The sequence below is a fragment of the Raphanus sativus genome, chromosome 2, assembly GCF_000801105.2.
Source record: "Raphanus sativus cultivar WK10039 chromosome 2, ASM80110v3, whole genome shotgun sequence".
NCBI lineage: Eukaryota > Viridiplantae > Streptophyta > Magnoliopsida > Brassicales > Brassicaceae > Raphanus > Raphanus sativus.
In genome coordinates this window covers 28,868,757-28,894,010 of record NC_079512.1, presented here as the reverse complement: position 1 = coordinate 28,894,010, position 25,254 = coordinate 28,868,757, and the positions used below count along the sequence as shown (strand labels likewise).

At 37.4% G+C, this 25,254-nt stretch overlaps 5 protein-coding genes and 4 non-coding genes across 9 annotated transcripts; 1 reads left to right on the top strand and 8 right to left on the bottom strand.

The window, feature by feature from the left end:
* Positions 1-1,838: 1,838 nt before the first annotated feature.
* Positions 1,839-3,960, bottom strand: LOC108843496 (probable protein phosphatase 2C 46). The gene is made up of 5 exons (XM_018616709.2): positions 3,616-3,960; positions 3,140-3,535; positions 2,696-3,063; positions 2,348-2,584; positions 1,839-2,248 (listed from the first exon to the last, which is right to left on the bottom strand). The coding sequence occupies exons 2-5, from the start codon at positions 3,456-3,458 to the stop codon at positions 2,027-2,029; spliced, it is 1,146 nt and encodes a 381-aa protein (XP_018472211.1). The 5' UTR covers positions 3,459-3,535; positions 3,616-3,960; the 3' UTR covers positions 1,839-2,026.
* Positions 3,961-6,817: 2,857 nt separating this feature from the next.
* Positions 6,818-7,013, bottom strand: LOC130508790 (U2 spliceosomal RNA). Its single transcript, XR_008942968.1, has one exon. It is a non-coding gene; the product is annotated as a U2 spliceosomal RNA (small nuclear RNA).
* Positions 7,014-8,327: 1,314 nt separating this feature from the next.
* LOC130508812 (U2 spliceosomal RNA) lies at positions 8,328-8,523 on the bottom strand. Its single transcript, XR_008942993.1, has one exon. It is a non-coding gene; the product is annotated as a U2 spliceosomal RNA (small nuclear RNA).
* Positions 8,524-9,838: 1,315 nt separating this feature from the next.
* LOC130508823 (U2 spliceosomal RNA) lies at positions 9,839-10,034 on the bottom strand. The gene has a single exon (XR_008943006.1). It is a non-coding gene; the product is annotated as a U2 spliceosomal RNA (small nuclear RNA).
* An 828-nt stretch (positions 10,035-10,862) lies between these two features.
* LOC108839944 (rac-like GTP-binding protein RHO1) lies at positions 10,863-12,495 on the bottom strand. Its single transcript, XM_018612731.2, has 6 exons — positions 11,977-12,495; positions 11,776-11,863; positions 11,572-11,681; positions 11,416-11,479; positions 11,201-11,331; positions 10,863-11,123 (listed from the first exon to the last, which is right to left on the bottom strand). Exons 1-6 carry the CDS (start codon positions 12,073-12,075, stop codon positions 11,022-11,024), a joined length of 594 nt encoding a protein of 197 aa, XP_018468233.1. The 5' UTR covers positions 12,076-12,495; the 3' UTR covers positions 10,863-11,021.
* Positions 12,496-12,889: 394 nt separating this feature from the next.
* LOC108843196 (protein POLLENLESS 3-LIKE 2) lies at positions 12,890-14,850 on the bottom strand. Its single transcript, XM_018616324.2, has 3 exons — positions 14,557-14,850; positions 14,259-14,471; positions 12,890-14,167 (listed from the first exon to the last, which is right to left on the bottom strand). The coding sequence occupies exons 1-3, from the start codon at positions 14,704-14,706 to the stop codon at positions 13,112-13,114; spliced, it is 1,419 nt and encodes a 472-aa protein (XP_018471826.2). The 5' UTR covers positions 14,707-14,850; the 3' UTR covers positions 12,890-13,111.
* A 114-nt stretch (positions 14,851-14,964) lies between these two features.
* Positions 14,965-18,156, bottom strand: LOC108843197 (serine/threonine-protein kinase rio2). The gene is made up of 14 exons (XM_018616325.2): positions 18,045-18,156; positions 17,713-17,823; positions 17,569-17,615; positions 17,393-17,463; positions 17,181-17,294; positions 16,923-17,098; positions 16,738-16,826; positions 16,479-16,596; positions 16,269-16,342; positions 16,124-16,171; positions 15,884-16,052; positions 15,578-15,706; positions 15,348-15,464; positions 14,965-15,274 (listed from the first exon to the last, which is right to left on the bottom strand). Exons 2-14 carry the CDS (start codon positions 17,794-17,796, stop codon positions 15,125-15,127), a joined length of 1,386 nt encoding a protein of 461 aa, XP_018471827.2. The 5' UTR covers positions 17,797-17,823; positions 18,045-18,156; the 3' UTR covers positions 14,965-15,124.
* Positions 18,157-18,357: 201 nt separating this feature from the next.
* TRNAV-AAC (transfer RNA valine (anticodon AAC)) lies at positions 18,358-18,431 on the bottom strand. Its single transcript has one exon. It is a non-coding gene; the product is annotated as a tRNA-Val (tRNA).
* A 609-nt stretch (positions 18,432-19,040) lies between these two features.
* LOC108828616 (uncharacterized) lies at positions 19,041-20,330 on the top strand. The gene is made up of 2 exons (XM_018602363.2): positions 19,041-19,267; positions 19,360-20,330. The coding sequence occupies exons 1-2, from the start codon at positions 19,192-19,194 to the stop codon at positions 19,998-20,000; spliced, it is 717 nt and encodes a 238-aa protein (XP_018457865.2). The 5' UTR covers positions 19,041-19,191; the 3' UTR covers positions 20,001-20,330.
* The last annotated feature ends 4,924 nt before the right edge of the window (positions 20,331-25,254 follow it).

Below are 25,254 nucleotides of genomic sequence, written 5' to 3'. Positions count from 1 at the left end.
TCTAAATAAAACAATCAACAAAGAATATACACTACGTCTCCATTTCCAGCACACATAAACAAAAGTCAATTAATGTAAGATAGATCTACAAGAAACAGAAACAAAGAGAGACGAGAGAGCACTGAGATATTGGCGCGGCTCAATCAGATATCTAAGAGAATGCATTTTGTGGTTCAAGAAGATCTGAATGAACCAGGCCAATATCAAAGGGGACTCTTTCGTGCTGGTCCAGAGGAAGCCTGTAAATGAAAAAAAAAGAAAGAAAGATAGACAGTGTGAGAGTGTGAGGAGAAAATGAGAATGTCTGTGTGGGGGAGTTATATAGGAGAGGGAATTAAATTAGGGTATGATGAGAGAAGGCATTGGAAGGTATGGAGCATTAAAACCACATCTACTACCAATTCACAAAAGCTAGGTCACCTTCTTTAACTCTCTCCTCCCTCCCTCTCTCTCCTTATTTCAATTTCCATTACACATGTATCCATCTATCCAAACTAAACTGGCTATGCAATGAGAACCTACACTCCTTTGTCTGCTCCTCTGCCTTTCCTTCTTGAGGTTTTAACATTTTTAAAAATATATGACCAGAAAAGATTGGAGGAAGAAGTTAAAACAACATCGAAGATGCTCTGTATAATAAATATGAGGGAATCTCGCAGAAGGAGATGGGGACACTGGCTGCCTGCAACCATTAATGGTCTTACTGCTTTTCTTATTAGGCTCTCTCTTTCTCTCTCTGTATTTCTGCTTTGTTTTTACAACATCAAGCCAGTTATGAACCCTAATGAGCACTCTCTTTCTCTCTCTCTCAATTGAAGATTCTCAAGTGAAACCTTTGAATGCCACATTGTAACACCAGAGCATTGTAAAAACCAGATTCCTTTTTTTTGTCTAGTTTGTATGGGTGGGAAGCGAAAGAACTATTGCACACCCATATGTATTTACTTCTCTCTAGCTGCATTAACCTCTCCGGTCCACCACCATTGCCATAAATTCATGCACAACACACATTACCTCTCTCTCTACCAAATATATTTTCTTATGATTTGAAAAGATATATCAAAACTCTAGCTCTGTACTTCATTACTCTTGCTCTACACATTATCAACATGCTTCATTCTTTCTTTGATATCAATGTCTCATTAAAATAACACTAAGCAACTAAATCGGAAATAATATGTAAAGAAAATGCTAATAATACTTACGCTTGATGAGTTCAACCTTTCTCTCTACATGGCTGCAAAATATGATCTACCGTGTTGCTAGGTTTCTGCAAATTACACTTAAATTCTTCACTAGTTTATTTTGATTTCAGATATAAGCTTCAACTTAGGGTCAGCCTCCTTTGTTGCATTACACTGGATGAAAAAGAAAAAGAATCAGAAACAATTAAGATTGAGTTTGAGTATGTACTTTCTAGAGTTAACTGATAAAAGGTGCAACATGTATGGCGCCTTATGGTAGTCATATATATAACGGCGTGGAATGTTTTACTATTTTCCCAAACAGCAGCAGAAACTTTCAGTATTCAGCAAGGTTTTACATTAAAGATGGCGTGGATTGCATCTATCAAATAAACTTCAAGCCTATTAACAGCTGAAAGCTAAGTGATGAGACGCGTACTTCCAAAACTAAGAAAAAAAAGACAAACAGAATGCAAAAATGGACCTTCAACGCGGACACGAATGCTTTCTTGTCGTAAACATTACACAGTTATCAAAAACTCCTCTGTATAGAGAATTATTGGAATATACAAAACATACGACATGATAAAGGCCTACTACATTCATTCACCATCAACAAACAATTACATCTTTCATTACACAAAGTTTGCTGGATAATAAATAAAAATTAATGATTACTGGAATTGAGTTTCCAAACGTCAGTGGTGTGTGGCTTTTCACGTTACAAATTATACATTCTTATACCAACAACAACAAAGAGTGACACATTTTTTTATACGTAGCTACAAAAGATGGGAATCTAAAAAAAAAAAAAGGAAAAAAAAGAGGAAGGAAGCAACTTTTTAGAGTTTCTTGGGGAAAGTCATACCGCCGCCTCGGATAGAAAGAGAAGGTCCTTTGGCAGAGCTCACTACACTGGTATCAAGGAAGATGACCACCACAGTGATGTCATCGTGGAAATGCCTCCTCACGCCTCTCTCTATCTTCTTCAGATCAGTATATCTCATCTCTCTCTTCTTCGCTGCAGCTTGCAGTGCCATCTTCACCAGTCTACGCGCTATCCCCTGCGTTCATCATTCACACAGCCATATGTCAGAGTCAATATTTGGTTTTGTAATAAGTTTTTCACTTGGGGGGGGAGGGGAAAAAACGGTCAAACGCACGTTTCGTGGGTGGTTCTGAACGATGTCAACAGCTTCTTGGTTGCTCATCTGTTCCCATAGACCGTCTGAAGCAAATATCAGAAACTGATCATGCGGTTGGAGCTCATGCTCTGTTATCGACGGTTCCCCACTCAAGATCGGCCTTTTCATCGGCTCCCGGAGTCTATACTTTGTGTACAGTGGTTCCCTGTTGAACTCCGGTTTCTTAAGATACACGTCGCCTATGGATCTAGATATCTAACAAAGGATAAAAAGAAACATATCTTAGTCTAATGTAGGAACATGCACAAGCTAAGTCTATTGAGACTAAAATCTGAATTAAATATTAAATAAATTGAGAAAATGTACCTGAATGAGTCCTTTAACGCGCCACACATTATGCTTCAACACAACAATATGAGAGTCATCCGGATGCAAGGAGTGCATCTCCTGTCTAACACTCTCTATGCTCACGTTATGTTCCGCTGAGAGCTGAAGCGCAATAACCTCACCTGTCGCCCTCACAGCCCTTCCAAGAACCGCACGGGAATCCCCAACGTTAGCGATGTAGAGCTTCCCTCCGCATATAACACCCACCAAGCAGCAAGACCCAACAGCTGCAATCTGTGGCTTCACAGGCCACTGCTTCGTCACAACCCCTAGAAACCCTTCTTCCGTCGCCTCGTAAGCCTTTCTTATTACATCCATCGACATAGACGCTTCCTCTGCTGCAAATCCTACAAGATTTCAACAGGAAGAGTTTAGTTTTTGCAAAACACACAAATATCATTCAGTTTTTTTGTGCTCACTCACTCTTTAAATGCTGAAAGAGATGATCATTAACAAAGCGTGAAGTCTCAGGGCCGCCATGACCGTCGTATACTCCAACGAAAGTTCCGTAAGGACCAGAAGAATCAAGCGTGCTCAAAGGGCCAGACTCGACTTGGCTCTGATCCTCGAGCAGATTGTTGGCCTGAACAACCGCCATTGAGAACTCGCCGAGTAGGTGCTGACCAGAGTCTTTGTACCAGAGCAACCCATCTTGTCTCCCTGCTGAATCAGAGGAGGAAGAGGAGGAGGAGGAAGAAGGCCACAGACAAGCACTCAGAAGTTTCATTAACGTAGCTAACATCCCTCATGTCATCAAAAGAAACACCCTTTCTCTCTTAACTTCCTCCACATACGTCGAAAGGATTTAGCTTTATGGATCTGCAATTCGATAGAGCCAAAGGGTATAAACCAACTTAGAATAAAAATCAAAACTTTATCAAAATTCGAGAAGTGGGTACCTGAGATTCTGCTGAAGCAAGAGGTAAAGCTGCAGACTTGGGAGTCAACAGGGAAGCAAAATTGAAGAATTGAGATCGAAAGCAATCTTAATCTAGACAAAGAGATTTAGGGTTTTGTAGTAACGAGATCAGGAGGTCTGATGGAAGCTTACAAATAGGAAGAATTAACAGAGGATGATGGAGATCTGAAAGAGAGAGAGAGTGATAGATCCGAATGAGATCCACCAGAGAAATGAAGTTAAGAAGGACTTTGTTGGTGTGTAGACTCGAGCCTCTCTCCACGAAAGAGAAGGAGAAGGAGAAGGAGAAGGAGAAGGAGGAGGGCTCCACTGCTTGTAACCAGACAATCCAATCCTGATCACTGGATCAGACTTTTCTGAACCTAACCCTTCTTTTTCCTCATATTGACTTTTTCTCTCCTTTTTTCTTTTGCTAAATGGTCCTCTATCTTTCTAATTCTTTCGGCTTACGGGCACTAACTATTCCCTCTTCTACTATTGGCACAAGATGGAGACATCGAAATTTTTGAACATATTCGTCGTCATTAGTCCCGTTTTGGTCTTTGTTATTATTACTTCTTCTTCTTTTTTGTATCTATTCCATTATTACTCAGATATCCGGTCGTCAAATATTTTACAAAAAAATATATTTCATAAGATATTAGATTTTTTTTTGTCAACAGATATTAGATTAAAAAATGAAATGTGAAATTCAATATAAAACAATTATATATTACAATAAAGATGAAGTTTTATAATTTAAAAAAAAATATTTTATCAACATATTTTGAAATTTGCATAAATATATAAATATGTGTTGGATTATGGTAGATTCTTTTTAAAAAACCCAAAATGAGTGTTTTCCTTTTCTGATTTTTCTAGCTGTGCTAGAATAGCCATGATAATACCAATTTTTAATACTTGTGATTTGATTTATTTTAACAAATACTAAATATTGACATTTTATTTATATAATACGAATATTCGAAAAAGAATAACAAGATGAATCAAATTTGATCTATATTTTGTCTATCCTTACTTAATAAGTACCAAACACGTAATAACTCAAATCGAAAATTTGAGGGGTTATTAGAGAAGAGAAGTTCCATGAAGTAAAAGGAAAGAGAAGCGTGTTGTTGTGTTGGTCGAAGAAGATTGATAGTTGAAAAAAGGTGGAATATCTGTGAGTGATTGAGGAGAGACACGTGATTTAGTGACATCATTTAACGTTAGCTGTCTCATTAAGGACATACGTGTGCACATCAACTTCCACCTCCATCTCCACCTGCACCTGACCAGCTGCATTTCTTTTCCCGTTTCCTCTTCACTTCTCCCATGTGCTTCCCAGTTTCCCCTCCTCTTCTCTCCATATATCATTTTAAAAATAAATAATTATGGGCCTTAGAGAGACATGATGGGCCGTATAACCAATATGCTTACTGTAGATCTGTACAAGTGAAAGGAGTAAGCAAAAAACTAGGGGAGTGGTCAAGAAAATCAGCCCTACTTTCACTCTTTACCAAGACATAGAGGAGTCACGAACCTTCACACGTGTAAATTGGTCACGTTTTCCTTTTAGTGTTTTGTCAGAGAATAACCAAACTCAGCTTCCCTAATCACTACAAACTTCACGAATTACATTTTAGTGTTTTTCTGTCTTGTGTGTATTTATAGTCACACTAACTTTCAGACTCCAGTTTAACAAAGGAACAATTTTAAATAATTACTAGCTGCTCTTTGGATTTATAGGGGAACAAGGAGAAAATATGCAACATCATTCAGACACGACGACGACGACGACAAATCAACCACTTTGTCCTAAGCCACGTCGTGTGTGTCCTTCTCTTCCTGATTTCCTCAAGCCTCTCTCATGTTCACCACACTCGTCCAACTGGTAACATTATATGTGGTCTACATTGTTTGTTTATATCTGTTTTCTGTTACATTCATATGGTCTAGATTGTTTTTCTATATATGTTTCAAGTATATGGTCTAGATTGTTTTTATATATTTGTTTTCAATTATATGGTCTGGATTTGTTTGTTTTCAGTTACGTTTGGTTTTATGCCTTTTCAATCACTTTTTGTTTTGAACGGCAACGTTTCCATTTCACTAACAAAATAATATTTGATGAAAAAGTAGAATACTATATTATATAGGCAAAAATAAATGTAAGCTTATCGAAGGCTATAAATAATTATCCCTTGCAAGCTTTTCTTTATATTTCTTGGAATTTCATCATGATATGCACCTACATGTTTGTACCTCAATCAGTCAACTAAGTTCGGAGGGAAGAAGCGGCGTACTCGAAGCAATCGATAAGGTCATACACCCATACTTGCTTTCTTCATCATCATAGATAATTAATATTTCCAAAATTAAATATCATTTTAACATAAGGATTCCAATATAAATGATTATAATAATAAACAATAGAATAACGACACTGATATTAAACGGGGTCCGAACTTGCATGCATGCATGGTTTTTGAGTGTTGATTATATATTAAACCGTGGTAGGTGCAACCGATGGAAGGTGGAACAATAGAGTGGTACGCAGGGTCTCCACCAAAGAGAACCGGGAATCCTCTTGTCCACGACCTTCATTTCGTTCACTGCCTTGACATTCTCCCCGATTTCCCAAGCACCAAGGCTTGATCTTCACATCTTCTTAGACGATTTATGCATACACATTCGTACCAAAAAGAAAAACCCCTTGCTTTCACATAAGATGCCATATCGATCGTTCTCGGGTTCAAACCATTAACCAGCTCATCAACTAAACGTTTTTTTTTAACACGGCACAAACAGGCTTGGAGTTTATTCTCTGTAGAAATGTATTTAGATATTTTTGATCACCAAGAGTACACACTGAGGTCAACACAATCTAAAGCTTATTAAAGCAAGTATTTGAGATATTCCCATATATACTTGAATAGAGCTTCGTTTCTCAAAAGACAAGTAAGTGACCATGGTCGTGTTTATGGAAATTAGAGCGAGTAATCTTAGCTCCCTGTTACAAGAATTAACGTATGTTTTGAGTATGTCAATTGCCTGCGGCAAATGTAAGAATGAAGAGATACTTTGAGTTGAAAGATAGTGGGTCTAATAAGTAGGTAAAGATATTGATACCAAAAGGGTATACTGTGATGGCCCGTGTGACCTAAAGTGGTCAGAGACAGTAAAAGTTGAACTTTGCTTTAATGGGATGAGCCAGGCCTATGCAATAGTGCAACGCATAGGAGACTCGTGAAAGCCCAGATAGCAAGCTATCTTGATGGACTATCTCCCTTAAAAAATAAAGTTAATATCGTATAGGCCAATGACCCATATATCAGATATTAAACTGATAAGAACAGATACTACACTTGATCTTAGCCAAAAGGCCGAGAAAGGTATGATTTGACCACTGGGCTTGGCTTTCTTCTTATAGTGTTAAGCTTATGACTAACTTTCTTTAGCTTAGCGATGTGGGACTTGGGAAATAGCCTCTTGAGTTTTCTTCAAACAAACAATACAATGACTTCATGAATCCGGAAACTTTGCAAATCTAGAAGAAGAAAATTTGAGGTCATGTGCACAGAGAAGGATCTTATTTATAGTTTTCTTCCATCTATTGCAGTGTATACATGAGATCAGAATCTTAACCAAAGATGTTGCTCCTATGGTTATGGAACTGCAAACAGAAGCTTTTGATCATATTCATGAGGATCAGAATCATGGAAACAAGCAAAGCTATGACCAAGATAATAACCAGTCTGGCTTACGAGGAGACACAGTATTTTCCTGCCAGTAACACTATATGCATAAGCAAAGACAACTTAGAAAATATAGACATATCAGGTGCTGATGGAGCCACCGGCAGCACATGAAGGATGATGGTTGGGTTTCATGTTAGCTTTATTGCTGGTTTACGGAAGTAAGGCTATTCTCTTTCCGCCTTCGAAGGCATTTGTTTAATTTTAAGTCATCATCTCTCTGAGTCTCGCATTATCATACCCGTTGAACTTGTAAATTAGTTTCTTGTTTAGTTCAGTTCTACTCTGTCTTTCTTATATATCTTTCATATTATATATAAGTGAATGAATCTGAGCTTCCAAGTACTTTTTAGTGAAGTGAATGATCTTAATTTCAGTCAATTGTTTGTGTGTATTACTATTATATAGCTTATATTGCTAATGGAGTTTTAATGCCAAGTTTTGAAGATGAGAGCATAACATCTACGATCCCTGCACCACCAGAGATTGAAGCTCCTTCACCACCAAGAGTATCGAGTCCACTACTTTGTTCTCCTCCTCCTCTGTTTTGTACTGCTATACCGCTCCTAGCTGACCTTCTCGATTCCACCGGAAGTCCTGGCAAAGGCGCTACAGCCAATCTCATCCCTCTCGTATCTAAAATCCTGCTTCTCCTACCTCTTGTGGCCTTCCTCTGGTTCACAATATTCACGTTGTGTGATTGGTTTGACCATTTAATGTTCCATTAATAAGAAGAATCTTCGTTTTCCTGTTACAGGAATGTATGTTTTTTTATGTAAATGTTATGTATATGTCAAGTCCTGGACTTACACGGTCTCAAACAAAATTTAGAGAGATTGCGTCCAGTGAGAATTGGAACTAGCTAAAGAGATTACAAAACGGTGTTATGATAGGCTGTGCATGCCTACGACAACAAGTTTTAAGACAAGGTTAAAGATTTGAACTTATTGCTTTGGTGGGTTGAGCCAGGCCCTTGCTATAGTGCAGTGCATGGGCGACTCACGAAAGCCTAGATAGCAAGCTATCTTGATGGATTTCCTCCCTTAAAAAAGAAAGTTAATATCGTGTGAACCAATGGTCCACATATCAGATATTAAACTGATAAGAACAGATACTACACTTGATCTTAGCCAAAAGGCCGAGAAAGGTATGAATTGAGATTAAGACTCAGCGTTCTTTTTATAGTGCCAAGGTTATGACCAACACTCTTTATAGTACCGATGTGGGACATGAAAGTAGCCTCTTGAGTAATCTTTTAAACAAACAATACTATAACTTCACAAATGTTTGCAAGCTAGCAAAGTAAATCTGAGGTGGTGTTAATTTAATCCCAGCGATCTATGTCATGTGCAGTGTACATAAGATCAGAATCCTAACCAAAGAGTTTGCTCTTATTGTTCCGGAACAGCAAACCGAAGGTTTTGAACATCTTGAGGATCAGAACCATGGAAACAGGTAAAGCTATGACAAAAGTAATAACCAGATTGGTTTTCCTCACCCTAATATGAATTTGAGAGATGTGCACATGCAGCCACAACAGGCTTTAAAGCCAACGAGATCTCATCCGCTGATAGGGACGTTGTGTTTTCCTGCCAGTAGCATCAATACATTAGCAAAGAGGACCGACAGCACATGCATGAAGATGGTTGGGTTCCTGTTAGCCTTAATCTCTGTCTGCCTTCAAAGGCATTGGTTTAAGTTTAAGTTCAAGTCACCATCTCTCTGAGTCTTGCATTATTATTCCAGGCTAACTTGTAAATTAGTTTCTTGCCTAGTTCAGTTCTACTCTCTCTTTCATACTTATTACATATGAGTGAATGACTCTGAGTTTGGAAGTACTTTTCGTGAAGTGAATTAAATATCTAACTACAGTCAATTGTTTGTGTGTACTGGAGGTTACAGAACTTACAGTACACTCTGAGAAATTCATATGTCTGGAAAATTTAGGTATACATGTCTAAATAATCAGAAAACTAGCATCCTATTACTCTAATCATTTTGACTTATAAAACCTCCCTGAAGTAGGTGAATCTGAGAAATAAAGTGCATGTTCTATGTGTTTATTTTGCAGGATGAATCTATAAAGAGGGCTAGGTGACTGTAACAAGTATATATATGGCGTAGTGATCTCAGGGATAAACGCATGTACATCCCTTGTCCTGCTGGAGCGCAAGATAACCAGGGGTTCTACAGAACTAAGACTAACTGAAAGTAGATATCAGCTCCCCTAACATAATATGTGATGTGTTGCACATTGCCTTTCTTCTTGTTTGTTGCATCTCAACTCCTGCTTCTCCAACCTCAATGAACATATCTGATATGCGGGTCATTCTTTGTGGTCTTCTTGTTCGTTGTGGTTTTTAGTTTAAACTTTTAATGTTCATATTATAAGAATCTTCTTTCAGTGGGAAGCGTGCAAAAGAGCAAGCGGTTAGACAAAGTGTATTAGTTTGAACTATTGTTTTGGAGGGTTGAGCCAGCCCGTGCAGTAGTGCAGCGCATGGGCGACTCTTGGAAGCCCATATAGCAAGCTATATTGTCAGGTTTCCTCCCTTAAAAAATAGAGTTAATATCGAGTGGGCCGATGGCGCCACATATCAGATATTAAACTGATAAGAACATATACTACACTTGATCTTAGCCAAAAGGCCGAGAAAGGTATGATTTTTTAGTCAGGCTCGGCTTCTCTTTTATAATGCTAAGCTTATGACTAAGTTTCTTTAGCTTACCGATGTGGGACTTGAGAAATAGCCTCTTTAGTTTTCTTTAACCAGACAATACGATAACTTCACGAACCTTGAAACTTTGCAAATCTAGAAGAAGAAAATTTAAGGTGGTGTTAATTGAATCTCAGCGATCTATGTCATGTGTCCATAAGAGGATCTGATCCTATGGTGTATGGTTGTATTATTCTGAGAGCTTGAGCAAAAAAGATGGAAAACTTTAAAAGTTGTTCCTTTGAAAGCAGAACGTATGATCAGAGAATCCTAATCTACGAGGTTGCTCTTATGGTTCTGGAACTGCAAGTCTGCAAACAGGAAGGTTTTGATGGAAACAGGCAAAGCTATGACCAAGGTAATAATTAACCAGTCTTGTTTCCTCACCGTAATATGGATTGGTGATAACTCTCAATACAGTAAGCAGAGACATCTTAGCAAAGACGTATCGGGTGCTGATGACGATGGTTGGGTTAGTTCCTGTTAGCTTTAGGGAAGTAAGTTATTATTCTCTGTCCGTATTTGAAGGCACTTGTTTAAGTTTAAGTCATCAACTCTAGTCTTGCATTACCATGCCTGTTCTAAGTTGTAAATTAGTTTCTTGTTTAGTTCAGTTCAGTTCTAATCTCTCTTTCATTTTTTACAAGTATTTGAATTATCACTAAAATGAAGCTAAAATTGTACATGTGCAAACAAGAAAGCAGTTAAGCCGATCATAACATGGTTCTTGTGCTAAATTGTGCATATGACTGAATTTGCAGAAGCAAAAGATGTTAGGTTCGAACAAACTCCATTAGTATTAAGAACATGAAAAAGGACCAAACCAAACTTGGGGTGTTTATCATCCATTAACACATTGATGCAGTGTTAGAAGATTAATAATATACCAAAACCACAAATAAAAAAAAACAGAGTTGTCCAAATCATCATCTTCATAGGATGGAGCATGCCTTCTGCGCTTTGCTCTTTTTCTTCTTCTGCTTCGGAGGTTGCAACACCACTCGAATGGCCGCGTCAAACACTGCCTTCACATTCTGCACTCAAAAACATTTAGAACGTTAACGTTATAGTGATCAACACTAGTAATGCACTAACCAAAAAAAAAATATACCTCTTGAGATTTGGAACTGCATTCGATGTAAGAAGGTGCTTCTATTAGCTTCTTAAGCTCCTCTCCCTGAGCAGTAGTGATTGGGACAGCACCAGGATGGTCGACGAAGAACTGCTTATCATCTCGAAGATCTGTGAGATATATGAGCAGCAACACACACACACATTGTGTCACAAACTAGACATTAAAATATGAGCAAAATAATGAAATCTCACCAAGTTTTGATCCAACAAGGATAATGGGGACACCAGGTGCGTAATGTTTCAACTCCGGAATCCACTGCAAACACACAATGGTGAACTTTGTGAGAAATAGAGAGAGAGAGTTAGCAACACTAACACCAAAACAAGATCTTTGATGGATTAAATTACCTTTTTGGAGACGTTTTCATAACTGGCTTTACTGATAAGGGAGAATGCCAATATAAAAACATCTGCTCCACGGTAGCTTAGTGGTCTTAATCTGTTGTAATCCTCTTGCCCTGTTTTAATCATTAACAACCCACTTTCAAAATATCAGATTCAAAAATCAAAACTTCAGAAAACACATGATAAGTTTATATGAAGATTATTAACCTGCAGTATCCCACAATCCAAGATTGACGGTGGCTCCATTAACCACCACATTTGCACTGAAATTATCGAAAACGGTAGGCACATAATCCTGTAAAATGTTTAGAAAACAAGAACCATGATGAGATGTTGTTGTATGCAGATGAAAATCTATTTTAAAGAAAGAACACAAGAGCATGAGAGGGTTAAAAGGTTGGACGTAACCGTAGGGAAAGTGTTGCTAGTGTAAGAAATCAACAGACATGTTTTTCCGACAGCTCCATCACCAACCGTCACACACTTTACAAATCTTGAAGCGCTCATTTGTAATAATACTTTCAGGGGAAAAACCAAAAAAAAAAAAAAAGCTTAAGATTTTGAGCCTTTTAGATCTTCAAAAAAGAAAAAGATCCTAGAATTGGAGATCCTCTATTGATTTTCTTCTTCTAGATGATCAACCTCAATCGACCATCTGAGCATTCTAGCGGGGATACGAAAGAAGAATAGAAACCCTATTAGCCCAAAGAAAGAGGGGAAGTAACAACAACAAAGAAGGTGACAGAAACGAGAACAGAGCTGTTTGTTAGTTAGTTAGTTAGTTAGTTTTTGCCCGGGAAAAATGGGCGTTGAAACGTTCTCTGTCTATTTCCGACTATTGTGGATTTTCAACGAAACCACAACAAACTTATATTACTACAAATTTTATTATGATTTGTGTGTTTATGTATTTATCAAGGAGTTGTGTCTTTTTCTGCTAACCCAAATCAAATCTCATTACAATCTTTTATAACGAATCCTTTCTTTATTGCTTACAAAATCATGAGTGTTTTTAATTAGAGTGATTTACACTCTACAGGTCTAATTAACAACACTAACCATGGTTAGGTTGCAGCATAATCATACGCACTCCTAACGAACGCTATTGTTTGTTGTAAATGGGACACACATGCGACATGTGATGATGTGAATAAGCAACACTTGAGAGGTTCTTATTAAAACAACGACTTGCCAAGAAACATTCCTCAATCTAATGGCCTTATTTTGGATCTGAGTTAGAAAAACCCAACGTCTATGATATGACTCATCTTTAGGTTCCCTGTCTCATTGATATGACTCGTTGAGATCCTCTTCTTGTAGATTAGCAAAGAACATAACTTTCAACCTTTCATTATTGGTCAATGGCATTAATGTAGCAACTTTAAGCTGACAAAAACATTTAAAATAAAAAAAAATCACCAAGGAGATTAAGAGCTCATCTCATTTTGGCATCACCAAGTACCCCACCCCCCAACTTTACTTAGAAAACTAATAAATTAGAATGACATAAAAATAGATAAGTTAGAAGAGATGAGATAACTCATCAGGCTCTTGGGCTTAGACAGGACAAAGTGATGTCCTGAAAAACCTTTAGCCTATTCTTGTCCACTTTCTTCTCTGTCCCCAAAACAGCCATGATCATCGCTTCTTCAAACTCCATGTTGTCTGGTAATCCACACTCCATCGCTCTCTTCTCCATCGACAATCTTCTCTTAGCGTTTGTCTCTCCCTCATCACCACCACCACAACTCAACATCCCCATTGTCTGGCTCGAAGATCTCGTCCTCTTGAACTTCTCGTTATTGCTGATCAGTTTCGCAGAGAAGAATGGTTTTGCATCCACCCTTAATGGGTTGTTGTTTACTACATTTACATTCGTCTTCACGTTCTCATCACCGTATCCATCCTTACTCGAATCCAGCTTTGCCTTGGGCTTCACGTTATGTTCTCTAAAAGGCTGAGGCTGACATATAGAGTAGGAGGAAGACCCGAGTAGTTTCGCTTCCACCCTTAATGGGTTGTTTACTACTACATTCACGTTCTCGTTGCTCAAATCCAACTTCGGTTTAGGCTTCATGCTCTGTTCTCTACAAGGCTGAGGCTGCCAAATAGAGGAAGACCCGAACATCGCATCGAAAAGCCTCCTCTGCTCAACTCTATCACCCCCTCCTCTCCTCATCGTCTCGGAACCAAGATCGCCGAGCATCTGCTGCGCTCTCTCGTAAGCCTTCAGGTGAGAATCAACTCCTCTAAGACCATCCACCACCGCTGGTTTCACACGTCGCAACGTCTCTTTAGCTTCGTCTATCCTGCCTTGCTTCATAAGACAGATACCGAGGTTACACATCTTGTTGTCATCCGGTGCGATAGACAGAGCTCTCCTGTACGCATCCTCGGCTTCAACGAAGTTGTCTCTCTGCATCAAAGCCCACCCTAAGTTCCCCAGTAGCCGAGTGGCTTCTTGCTCCACAGAGACTTGAAACTTCTTCCCCTGAGACCTAGCGGTTTTGGTTCTTTTACCGTTAAAGGCGAGTCCTTTATGTATCAACAAGAGTTTGTGTTTCAAAAGTGCGATCTGGTCATCTAATCTCCCACATCTCTGCAACACAACAACAACAACAACAACAACACACAAAATCAAACACAGTTGCAAAAGGGAAACAGAGGTTTTGTGTAAAAAAAGGAAGGACCTTGTAGAGATCTAAGAGGATGTTGTCAAGTGATTCCTGTGCTTGGTCTGAACACCTGACTCTGAGGGATTTAATGGCTTCGATGGCTTCTTCGGCACGGTCTTGCTGTTTCATCACGATAGCCATGTCTTTAAGAGCACTGTCCACTCTGTCTCCGGCATTTATGGCCGACCAGAACAGAGGAATTGCTCTCTCCGGATCCTTCTCTATTAACTGAACCAATAATCAATTCGGATAAATACAAAAAATGGTAAAATCACACACAGAACACAAGTGCTGTCTTCGATATGATAATCACCTGAACGTTTTTGGCTCGGACATAAGGACTGTCTCCGACAGGAACTTTGTAGATGGCGTGAAATGATTCAGACCGAGTTCGGGAGATACCAAGTGGCTTTGCAGGGGAACAGGGAGCGGATTTGGTCGGTCTGAATGCGTCTTTCATCATCTTTGTGAGAGTCAATGGAGAAGAAGACAAACGAATGATGAATCTCAGAGGAGGAGTGATGTGGAGAGATGATGTTGAGATTTTTATAAATAAATAAAAAAAGTAAAAATTTTCGACCGTTGATGGCACTAGTGACTAGCCGTTGCTATGTTCTTTTTTTTTTCTATTTCCGCTTAGTGAGGGAGCGTGTTTCGCATCTACTCCCTTGACTTGCATTATATTTTCTGATTTGCCCCTCTTAAAACAAAATCGAACACATTAAGACAAAATACCATTATGATATGTTTTATATAGAAAGTTTGAAATTTTAGATTTTCAAAGTTTGAAACTAAGCCCGTTTACAACATTGAAAGAGGCCCATTAAGCATAGTTTAGTTTTGTCGTGTATCCAAAATTGCTGCAAAAAGGTTTATTATTATCACCAGCCGCTCATGTTGTTGTGGATCTTGGAGTTTTGGGAACGGCCTCCTTTGTCCTTGTATGTGTTTCTTGATGACTGCGACTTTCTACCTCCCCTGGCTGCTGCCATGGCTCTGCGTCTTTGCTTTCCCAGTTTTTTGTCCAGCTCCTGAGATCAAAGGAACGTGCATATATGTTTAACTCAATACTCTCTGCGTTACTACTACACACAAGATACTAACCTCATCTCTTCCAGCTTCATCTTCATCTTCATCTTCATCTTCATCTCCACTGCTTTTGCCTTTCTCATTATCATCCAATTCAACTTCTGCATCAACTCCATCTGAATTTTTTTGCTCCTACAACATACCAACCACACAATGTTTTAGCACGAGGGTGAGAAAAAGCAAATAATATCTTCCTTCACTCTGTACATGTTTCAGTTATAAGATGAACTTGGAAATTTTAATACCTCGTCTTGCAACTTTAGTGATTTCATTTCATTTAGGTTTTCTTCTTCATTGGACTCAGAAGTCTCCTCTTCATCATCAGATTCCTCATCCTCGTCAGAATTACTCTTCTCCAACCCACTTTCAATAAACTACAAAAGACAGAAAGCACATGTTCATTATATATTATTCCAGTCACCGACAAACAGAGAGAGAGATAGACCAATGCTGCACATTAGAACACAACTAACGCATTAGGCCATCTATAAGTCAAAACAAGCACAAGGATAGATAAGCAGTGTTATCACTCAGGTTATAGGATCACATACTTTATCGAGGTCATTCTGCTCCTTTTTCGTGAAACCACTAGCTTCTAGTTCTCTATCCAGAGCATTGGCATCTTTAGTTATATCATAGAAAGATGGTCTGCTGTTCTCATCCACTTCCACCTCTGTCTCATCTGACTCATCCCTATCTTCTTGGAAAGTCATATTAAACCTGGAAGAAGAATGAATGTTATTTGGTGGACAGATGAAATATCTAAATATATCAATGAATTGGTAACTAACCTTTTTCTGAAAAACTTGAATATGCATTCGACATCACGGTCAAAGTACCTGAAAGACAAAGATTCATTAACAAAATACAAGAACAAAGCATGGAAAATGGAAAGAGAGGAGTAAAGGATGATCCAGCAAATGAGACAACACATACATCTGTGCATTTCGGTGTGAAACTGACACCATTTGTGGAAAGTCAATCATCGTAATCTTCTCTTCATCATCAATCTATAAACAAAAAGGCGTCAATGAAAATTATTAGCAAGCAGAGGAAAAGAGCTAGTATGATTTACAGAGGTATTAAATAACTCATATAAGGAGGGAAGGCTGCTTTAAATGGATGCATAAATCTTAAATATCTCACCATGATGTTGAATTCATTGAAGTCACAATGAATAAGACCATGCTCAGCCAAACGAACAACAATGCCTATAATCTTCTCGAAAACTGTCTCAGGATTCTGTAATTCCTTCACCTGAACCCTGTCATAAATGATAATGTGAAAGATGTGATTAACAGTGGGTAAGTGAAGCAAATGGATCAACTATTGGAATCTGAATCCAATGCACAAATTCCTTAATGTTAGCTAAAATCAATATCCAACCAAGAGGGTAAGTACTTACATGGGGTAGCCTTGGACAAGAGACATGATAACACAGTGCCTATTGCAGTCAATAGCTTTTGGAACGGGAAAGTCATGTTCTTGCAAAGCCTGCTCATTCAGAAGCGAAACAAACATTAGGCCAAAAGATGATACGCCCACAAGAACAGTGTTACGCCTACACCAATGGAACAAGACAATAATAACCTTCATAAAAGCAAACTCCTTGAGAGCAGCAAGACGGGAGAGATACAACCAGCTGAAACTACTGCGATGCCTCAGGTAGTCACGCTTAGATTTGACAGCCCTAAAGGAGGTTCTCCCTAGTCTATGCAACTTCATTGCCAGAATAGTTCCATCTTCCTGAGCCACCTCAAATATGTCTACAATAATTTGCAAATAAACTATCAGCAACCTACCAGTCTCTCTTCGGCAAACAAAATGGATCGAAATAAAAAGACTTACCAGACTCTTTACCAACCCCAATCTGACGACCAACACCGGTAAAGACACCACGGTTGACCAATGTTTTAATGGCGAGAAAGTCGTAACCCAGATAAGTGAGTCTGAATCCATCATCTAGACAGAAAAATAGAGAAATAACCATGTGAATTTTCTAAAGACTGTCACGCAGAAGAAGAAGAAAAAAACTAGTAATATGAGAGACTCTAACTCACATTTAGATCTGTCGTGATGCAAAAGTTTATACTTGAGCAAGTTCTTCAGGACCTTGTAAGTGCCTCCATGTCTGTCCAATAATATAATATATAACAAGTACGTGAATCACACAAATATGTTTTCATCAAAACAAAGAAGCCAAAGCATTAAAAAAAAACATAATGATAGAGCGTACTTGAGACCAGCAATGCGATCTATGAGCTCAGAAGGAACAATCTCATGCTGCAAATATAAATACCAAAAAAAGAAGGTATTTTCAGTGTACAGAGTCAATAAACCCTAAACCCTAAAATTCGAGGAGAAAGAGAAGAAGACTGACGTTTCGCATGCCCATCTCCACGGCAGTGAGGACTCGGAAATCATCTTTGGATAGATATCTCAACACATTCACATCAAGCTTCATCCTTTTACTGTAAAACCCCTTTCTAATCTGATTTAATAAAAAAAAGATTAAAATATATCAAATTGATATAATAGTGAATGAAACCCTAGAGCTGGGATAACGCTAAAAATGTTTGTAACAATTAAAGCAATCAACAAGGCACTATACGAAACACGTATACGCAGAGTAGATACGATATATTCTCGGACTAGTCTAGGTAAAAGTTCAGACCAGAACGGAGACAGTTAAGTCTGTCGATTGATACAAACCTGTCTGAGAAAGCTTAAACCTAGAAACGAAACACCCAGGAGCGATGCGAGAGAGAGAGAGAGAGAGAGAGCGCGGCGCAATGGGAAGAAGTTTTTCACATCTCAAGACCAACAATTATTAATCTACTATTAAATTAGTTTGGATTAGTAATAATATAATACAATTTATTTCTTTACTAGACAGGCCATCAAAGTCGTTGTAGTATAGTGGTAAGTATTCCCGCCTGTCACGCGGGTGACCCGGGTTCGATCTGCGGCAACGGCGTTATTTTTTTGGATTAAATTGCGTTCAAAATTTTTAAGAAAAAAGTATTGGCTTCGCCCGGGTTCGAACCGGAGACCTTCAGTGTGTTAGACTGACGTGATAACCAACTACACCACGAAACCAATTTGATTGTAGACTTACGAGAAACAAAATAGCAACATTATCACTGATTATCTGAATATATATACAAGGTGTTTTTTTTTTTTGAAGAAATATACAAGGTGTTTGCATCTTGCTGTTTGTGTATAAATAGCCATAAAACAATAATGGTTATACTACATCCAACAACTTGTACCATGAACACCTAAAATTATCAGTTAAGATCTAAAGCAAGAATGTCAAACAGGCTAATGATCCAACAAAACGAGTTCACGCAGTCAAGATTTTATATATCTTTAACCAACATTACAAGTTACAACTCAGAGACTGAGACCGTTACTGTAAGATATCTGGTGCATGTTCCCTTTGAATGGGCCTGGCCTTTCTTGGCAAATTAAATACTAGCTTTAAAGATAACTGAGTTTGACTGGTATATAACAGATTGATAAACGGGCTGGGTTTGAATGCAAGCCGTCTAAAATAGTCAAAGCCCATTTCAACCTAACGGCTAGTTTACATTTGTTTACGGCTCCTTCCTTTCCGTTTAGACGCAACGGCTACTTTCTTTTTCTGAAGAACTTTCTAACGGCAACCTTTTATCCACATGCCTTTTTAATACTCGGACGATGCGACCCTAGGAGCCTCACACTTGTTTCTATCCGTCTGGTCTGCCTTTTATTATTTCTTTGCCCCCTCCCCTCCTAAAATTGAGATTTGATTTCTTGGTCTCTCGATAAAGCTTTCGTTGTTGTCATCTTACAGAGAAAGATCAAAAAAAAAAAAATGGAGGCTCCCTTTTCAACAACAATAGTCGCTGGATCGCAGGCCACCATTTTGGCCGACAACACTGATTCTGACAGTAAGATTCCCTTTTCGTTATAGCATCACATCTTCTATTAATTGATAGACTCTGATTCTAACAACCTTTTCCCCTTTCAATTTTTGGTTCAGGCAAAACAGAGGACTCGAGCTTGTCTCAAAGGCAGAACATCACCAAATCACAAGAAGTCAGATCGGCACTCATCGACATAACCAACGACTCACCAATCGTGGGTCTAGCGATGCAGACTCCTCCTTCAGGGTTCGTGTGTAAGAGACAGAACAGCAGAATCATCAAGAGCACCCCTGGTTCTGGTGAAGCCCTTCTGAGAGGACAAGTCAAAACACTTTTGGAAAAAGTCGAAGAAGGAACAGAGCTTGCCCATTCTATAAAGCCTCTCCCTTTCATCCATCTCGTCACTTCCCCAATGAGACTTCTCGCCCCAACTCCAGCAAACACTCCGAACTTTCCGGATGATCAAGTGCAGATTAAGATCGCATCTCCGGTTGTTGCGGGCCACTCGAGAACTTCTCAAGTAAGCTATGTCGATGGGACTTGTGAGATATTTGAAGAGGAGCTAGAAATGAGTATGAGCATAAGTCGTTCTTTGCTGTTTGATTTCACGGATAAGTCAGAAGCATTACGGGAGGAGGAAGAAGAAAAAGAAGAGGTGGAGAAGACTCAAGCTGGATTTGCAGGGAAACATAGTAGATTTGCGTACAACAGTGAAGATGATGCGAATATCATAAAGGCCAAAAAAGTTTGCTACTGAAGAAAAGTCTTCTAATCAATAACTTCCCCATATTATATTGTATTGGGCTGCTTTGTATTTTGTCACGTAAGAGTGATCTAAACACAATTGTGATATCCATAACAAAAAGTTGTGATTTTTAGGCCCAAAAGGAGCCCATTAATGAGACGAACACAGCAGAAAGTTCGTTGTCCGCAATAACAGAAGGCATGAAAAACAGAACAGAAGAACATTCCAACGATCAACCTCTCTACTCTCTACTTACCTCTTCTTACCTCCCCCAAAGTTACATTTTGTGTGTAGTAAACGCGAACATATATACATTTTCAAAACTATATTCTGTTTTTCTAATAGGGTACATTTTGCGCGCCTTTTTTGTCAAAAAAAAAAACATTTTGCGCGCCTTCTATCTAAATGTCTCGTGCTTGAGGAGTTGATTGTAAATTTGTATAAGATGGCACGGTTGGATATTGGGTGCATCGGTGTCTTCCTCGACCCTCAAGAGACTAACTATTGATTGTGAACAGTATTACCATGAATCGGACTATATGTTAAGACACGGTCAATCGTATTATACTTCGATTCCTCCTTAGAGGAGGACTAGCATCTCTCCCAAGTCTTGGAGGATCTGAGGATGGCCCCGAGAGCATCACCAAACTGCAAGTTGGAAGTCGTTAACTATTACTAATTTACTAGTTCTGATTTGAATTCTTCTATAGCTAATATAATACCTTTGTCCCTTCTTTTAAGTTTTATAATTTAATAAAATCTTTCTCAACAGGTCTATCAGTTAAAAAACTCTACTTGGACTGAAGTTCATATGATCAGTTAAAAAAAACCCATTCGAGAGAATTTCATTACAAACAATGCCTAGAAAGTAGACAAGATCAGACTAAAAGATGTCCAATAAATAGAAAACAGAGAGTAACTAGTGTTAAAAGTAAAACCAAGATAATTAATGACTTGTTGAAGTAGTAGAATCAGAGAGTAACCTAGAATTTGAGACCAAGTTTTATATCAATTTTAAAAAACTTAAAACTTTTTTTTTGCGCAACACTCTTTAAAAAAGTTTCCATTAAACTAAAATTAATAAGGAGAAGGAAGAAAACGAATCCATATGTTAGTTCTCCATCCTCAAATTAGTCCTTCCCAAAGATTGTTATTTCAATGAATAATTGTAGGAGTTAAATCTTGATAGAATAAAAAAACTATGAAAAAATATTCATAATTTTCTTATTTCTAGGATTAAACAAAAGGATTCGCAAATAAAAGCGCTAATGCTACAACCAAGCCATAGATCGTTAAAGTTTCCATAAAAACCAAACTAAACAATAAAGTATCTCATATTTTTCCTTCTGCCTCAAGTTGTCTCGCGACCTTCGACAGCATGATCCGCAGTTGTACCTTGACCAACCCCAGGTCAAATAGAAGCAAGTCCAACAGTCAACCCATCAGCAATAACCGAAGCAGCAGAACCAGTATAGATAATTTCTTGTCAAAATTAATATTATATGATTGAACATTATATCTTTTTAATCTCGTTATTTATTGGTATTACTTAGAAATAATATTAGATTTATAATCCTATCAATGTGATAAGTATCCCCTTGCTTTTTCTTTACAATGATAAATAATCTACTTAAATCAGTGGTTAGAGTATTACAGTGAAACCTCTATAAATTAATAATGTTGGGACTACATCAAACTATAATTTTTTATTAATTTATAGAGATTATTAATTTATCGAGATACTAATTGAATCAAAAACTCAATTTGGGACTATGAAAATATATTAATTTATAGAGATATTAATTTATAGATTATTAATTTAAAGAGGTAATAATGTACTTTCATACGGCAGGAGTCATTGGTTTAAATTAATAGTAGGTATAACTTATTAGACACCATGATCAATGGTGTGAAAATGATGTGAAGGGTCTTGAGATTTGGAGTCTTGCTAAGAAAAAAGGGAAGAAATCGCCATCAAACTTGCATGTCACTATGTCTCATAGTTAAGTGATGCAGGTTTTCAAACAAATGAATTGATTCACGGAAGAAGTAAAGCGTGTGTAATCAATGAAAATCAACTAGTCCGCGCAAGTAAGTTCATCAAACATTGTCCATCATATATATATAACATACTATGAATCTTAAGATGCAACTCAATTATCAAAAACATACCTAATATCAACGAAGATGACAACATTAAGGACTTTACATTCTTTATCCCCTCAATGATGTTTGTGGGATTACTTGATAAACAGTCAGGATTATCTATAACTTCTCCAAACCATTTTCTATATTCCACCACTTCAAGATAGAATTTAGTTTCTTCAAGTGATTCCACGTTGACTTTTGGATAGACATCATGAACAAAGTCGGTGTAGTCTAGGTATTTGAGACTTGGAGTTTGAACACTAATCCTCTGATAATCAAGGCCATTAAACCCACTTGATAAACGAACATGACCCTCTTTACATGTTCCGCAAACCGTTCACAATCTTCCACCACCTGAAAATAGAATTTAAATTCTTCAAGGGACCCAAAGTTCACATTTGGATACACATCAGGAACAAGGTTTGTGCATTCCATGTATATAAGACTGGTACGATCAGTGATGTGGAGGTGGCAAGTCTCAGGGCTGTTAATGAAGATATATAACAAAAATCAAGTCATTAAAAGAATAACATAATCATAGAGATGAAAGTACTATAAATAGAACCAATTGAATTTATTACTGTGGTATATTTTCTAACTAATTGCATGTAATTCAAGTCTCAACGTTAGTAAAAAAAAGTGAAGTCTCTACTACAAGTTAATATAATCTATTGTGTTTCTCTAATATTTCAAAACTTATGTTTTCATGTAACGAAACCTGATTTAGCAAAAAGAAAAGCAATCAAACTTATTTGGTAGTACTTCCACGGATTTTCAGAACATACAATTAGAATTTACAATCTGGACAAATTGTTTTTCATTGTGTATATCCTTAAAAAAATTGTTAGATATGGTCACTAATATATGAATTAGTTATTTGCAACAAATGACATCCATCGGTAACTAATATATAGTCAAAAAAGTTTCATTATAAGAAACAGATAAACGCCTAGCAATTAGAGCATCGTTAGTTTATAAATGACGTCATACAACAACATTTATGCAAAACAAGTGAAAACAAAAACAAACTAGTTGGTATGAAAGAATGTGGAAACTATATGTCTTGCACTCCAACACACGACACTCAATTAGTATATGACACGTTGTTTCATATAATTTGAAACCTTCATATTAGTGGTTTTTCATAAGTAAGTTGTACAAATTACCAATATATTACAAACACACATATATATTTGTGGAGAATCTCAACTGATGCTGCAAAAAAACGGTAGCTACAAATAATCTGATCTTAAATTTTCAAATGAAATCTGAAACGATAATTTTATTTTATTTCCAATAGAAATAAAATTTAAAAACAAATAGTAAATTTTTGTCCCCAAATTAGCCTTTTGTTACTTGATTTTCCTTCACATACATAAGCCTTAATGACTTCTCTATGTAATCCAGTATAATCCTAAGCAATCATACCCAACAAATTTATTTAAGTACATTATCGTAAAATTATACATTGCCCTCTTTCACATTTTTTTCTACAACCCAAGAAATTTCCTTTTCTTTGCTTTTCACAGATAATTCATATTTGCTATCTTTCTTCCCCTCAAATTCGACAAGTTTTTTTATTACTTTTATCAATTGTACCAATGCCGTATTGCAAACTAAGATCATCTCTAATCTACCTCTATTTTTATTTCTATATTTTTCTCCAAAAATAAAAAAACTCTATTATAGAAGTAGATTTACTCTAATGTATATCTCTATAATAGAGCTCTTCTATTTATAGGAGAAAATATAGAGATTTACTATTTTCATCTCTAAATATAGAGACAAAAGTAGGATTCTTCTATATTTTCTTCTAAAATTGAAAAACTTTATTATAAATGTATGTAGAGTAAATTTATCTCTATAATAAAAATCTCTATTTTTTTAAAAAAATATAGAGGTATACATTGGAAATGTTCTAACTTTATAAGAGAAAATATAGAGATTTACTATTTTCATCTCTAAATATAGAGATAAAAGTAGGATTCTTCTATATTTTCTTCTAAAATAGAAAAACTTTATTATAAATGTATGTAGAGCAAATTTATCTCTATAATCAAAATCTCTATTTAAAAAAAAATATAGAAGTATACATTGGAAATGTTTTAACTTTATAGGAGAAAATATAGAGATTTACTATTTTCATCTCTAAATATAGAGACAAAGAAGGATTTTTCTATATTTTTTCTAAAATAGAAAAACTTTATTATTATAATATATAAAACAATGTTACCGTTATTGGCGATAAGAAAGGCGATTGGAAAACGGTTACTATTACTGCAGTTTCTCGCCACGATCTTTGTGGTTGAATGTGATTTTGATGGCAAAAGGGGTTATATTCAGCGGTTATCACCCACGATGTCTTGTATCTCCACGAAGGGTCAACTACTGCTTCGTGACGGAACGGTTAATTGGCGATTGAGGGAGTTGGAAAGTTGTATAAAACCTATCTTTTGGATTATCTTTTCTCAACTTTCTATAATCGTTACAGCAAATCTTCTCTTCTATTACTGGAAATTTTTCATCAATCTCAAAAAGATGGCGGATGGTATTAGAAGAGCAATGCAAGATATTGATCTTGGGGCTTCTGATGCCCCGGTGATGATGCCTACGGAGATGATCCGACAAGCAGAGGAAGAGAACCGTTTCATCATTGTGGGCAGGCCTGTCATGCCGCGAAAGCAAAACCTACGAGCAATTGTGGCGACCATGCCTCGCAGTTGGGGTTTTGAAGGCATCGTTCGTGGTCGTCTCATTGAAGGAAGGAGGTTCCAGTTTGTCTTTCCATCGGAGGAAGCATTGGAGACGGTCCTTAGGAGAGGACCTTGGGCGTATGCGGAGAGGATGCTTGCACTCCAACGTTGGACCCCTCTGATGGATATGGATACTTTGAACTACATTCCTTTTTGGGTGCAGATTCGAGGTATACCGATGCAAGTCATCAACCGTGAAGTGATCGTCTATATTGCAAGGATAATGGGTCAGTACATCCAAATGGATTACAATGAGGAAAGTGGAGGGCGTATGGAGTTTGTTCGTGTGCGCCTCAACTGGAATATCAATCATCCGTTGAAGTTTCAGAGAAACTTTCAGTTCTCTCCTGGTGTCAATACGCTGT

Coding starts and splice junctions, on each gene's coding strand:
- LOC108839944 (XM_018612731.2), bottom strand. CDS start 12,075: ATGAGCGCTTCAAGATTTGTAAAGTGTGTGACGGTTGGTGATGGAGCT. Junction 11,864..11,976: donor CTAGCAACACTTTCCCTACG/GTTACGTCCAAC, acceptor AACATTTTACAG/GATTATGTGCCTACCGTTTT. Junction 11,480..11,571: donor ATGAAAACGTCTCCAAAAAG/GTAATTTAATCC, acceptor GTGTGTTTGCAG/TGGATTCCGGAGTTGAAACA.
- LOC108843196 (XM_018616324.2), bottom strand. CDS start 14,706: ATGATGAAAGACGCATTCAGACCGACCAAATCCGCTCCCTGTTCCCCT. Junction 14,472..14,556: donor TCCGAGCCAAAAACGTTCAG/GTGATTATCATA, acceptor TTATTGGTTCAG/TTAATAGAGAAGGATCCGGA. Junction 14,168..14,258: donor TCCTCTTAGATCTCTACAAG/GTCCTTCCTTTT, acceptor GTTGTGTTGCAG/AGATGTGGGAGATTAGATGA.
- LOC108843496 (XM_018616709.2), bottom strand. CDS start 3,458: ATGTTAGCTACGTTAATGAAACTTCTGAGTGCTTGTCTGTGGCCTTCT. Junction 2,585..2,695: donor GCGTTAAAGGACTCATTCAG/GTACATTTTCTC, acceptor ATCCTTTGTTAG/ATATCTAGATCCATAGGCGA. Junction 2,249..2,347: donor TTCAGAACCACCCACGAAAC/GTGCGTTTGACC, acceptor TGATGAACGCAG/GGGATAGCGCGTAGACTGGT.
- LOC108843197 (XM_018616325.2), bottom strand. CDS start 17,796: ATGAAGCTTGATGTGAATGTGTTGAGATATCTATCCAAAGATGATTTC. Junction 17,464..17,568: donor GATCGCATTGCTGGTCTCAA/GTACGCTCTATC, acceptor ATTATTGGACAG/ACATGGAGGCACTTACAAGG. Junction 17,295..17,392: donor GCATCACGACAGATCTAAAT/GTGAGTTAGAGT, acceptor TTTTCTGTCTAG/ATGATGGATTCAGACTCACT.
- LOC108828616 (XM_018602363.2), top strand. CDS start 19,192: ATGGAGGCTCCCTTTTCAACAACAATAGTCGCTGGATCGCAGGCCACC. Junction 19,268..19,359: donor CGACAACACTGATTCTGACA/GTAAGATTCCCT, acceptor TTTTTGGTTCAG/GCAAAACAGAGGACTCGAGC.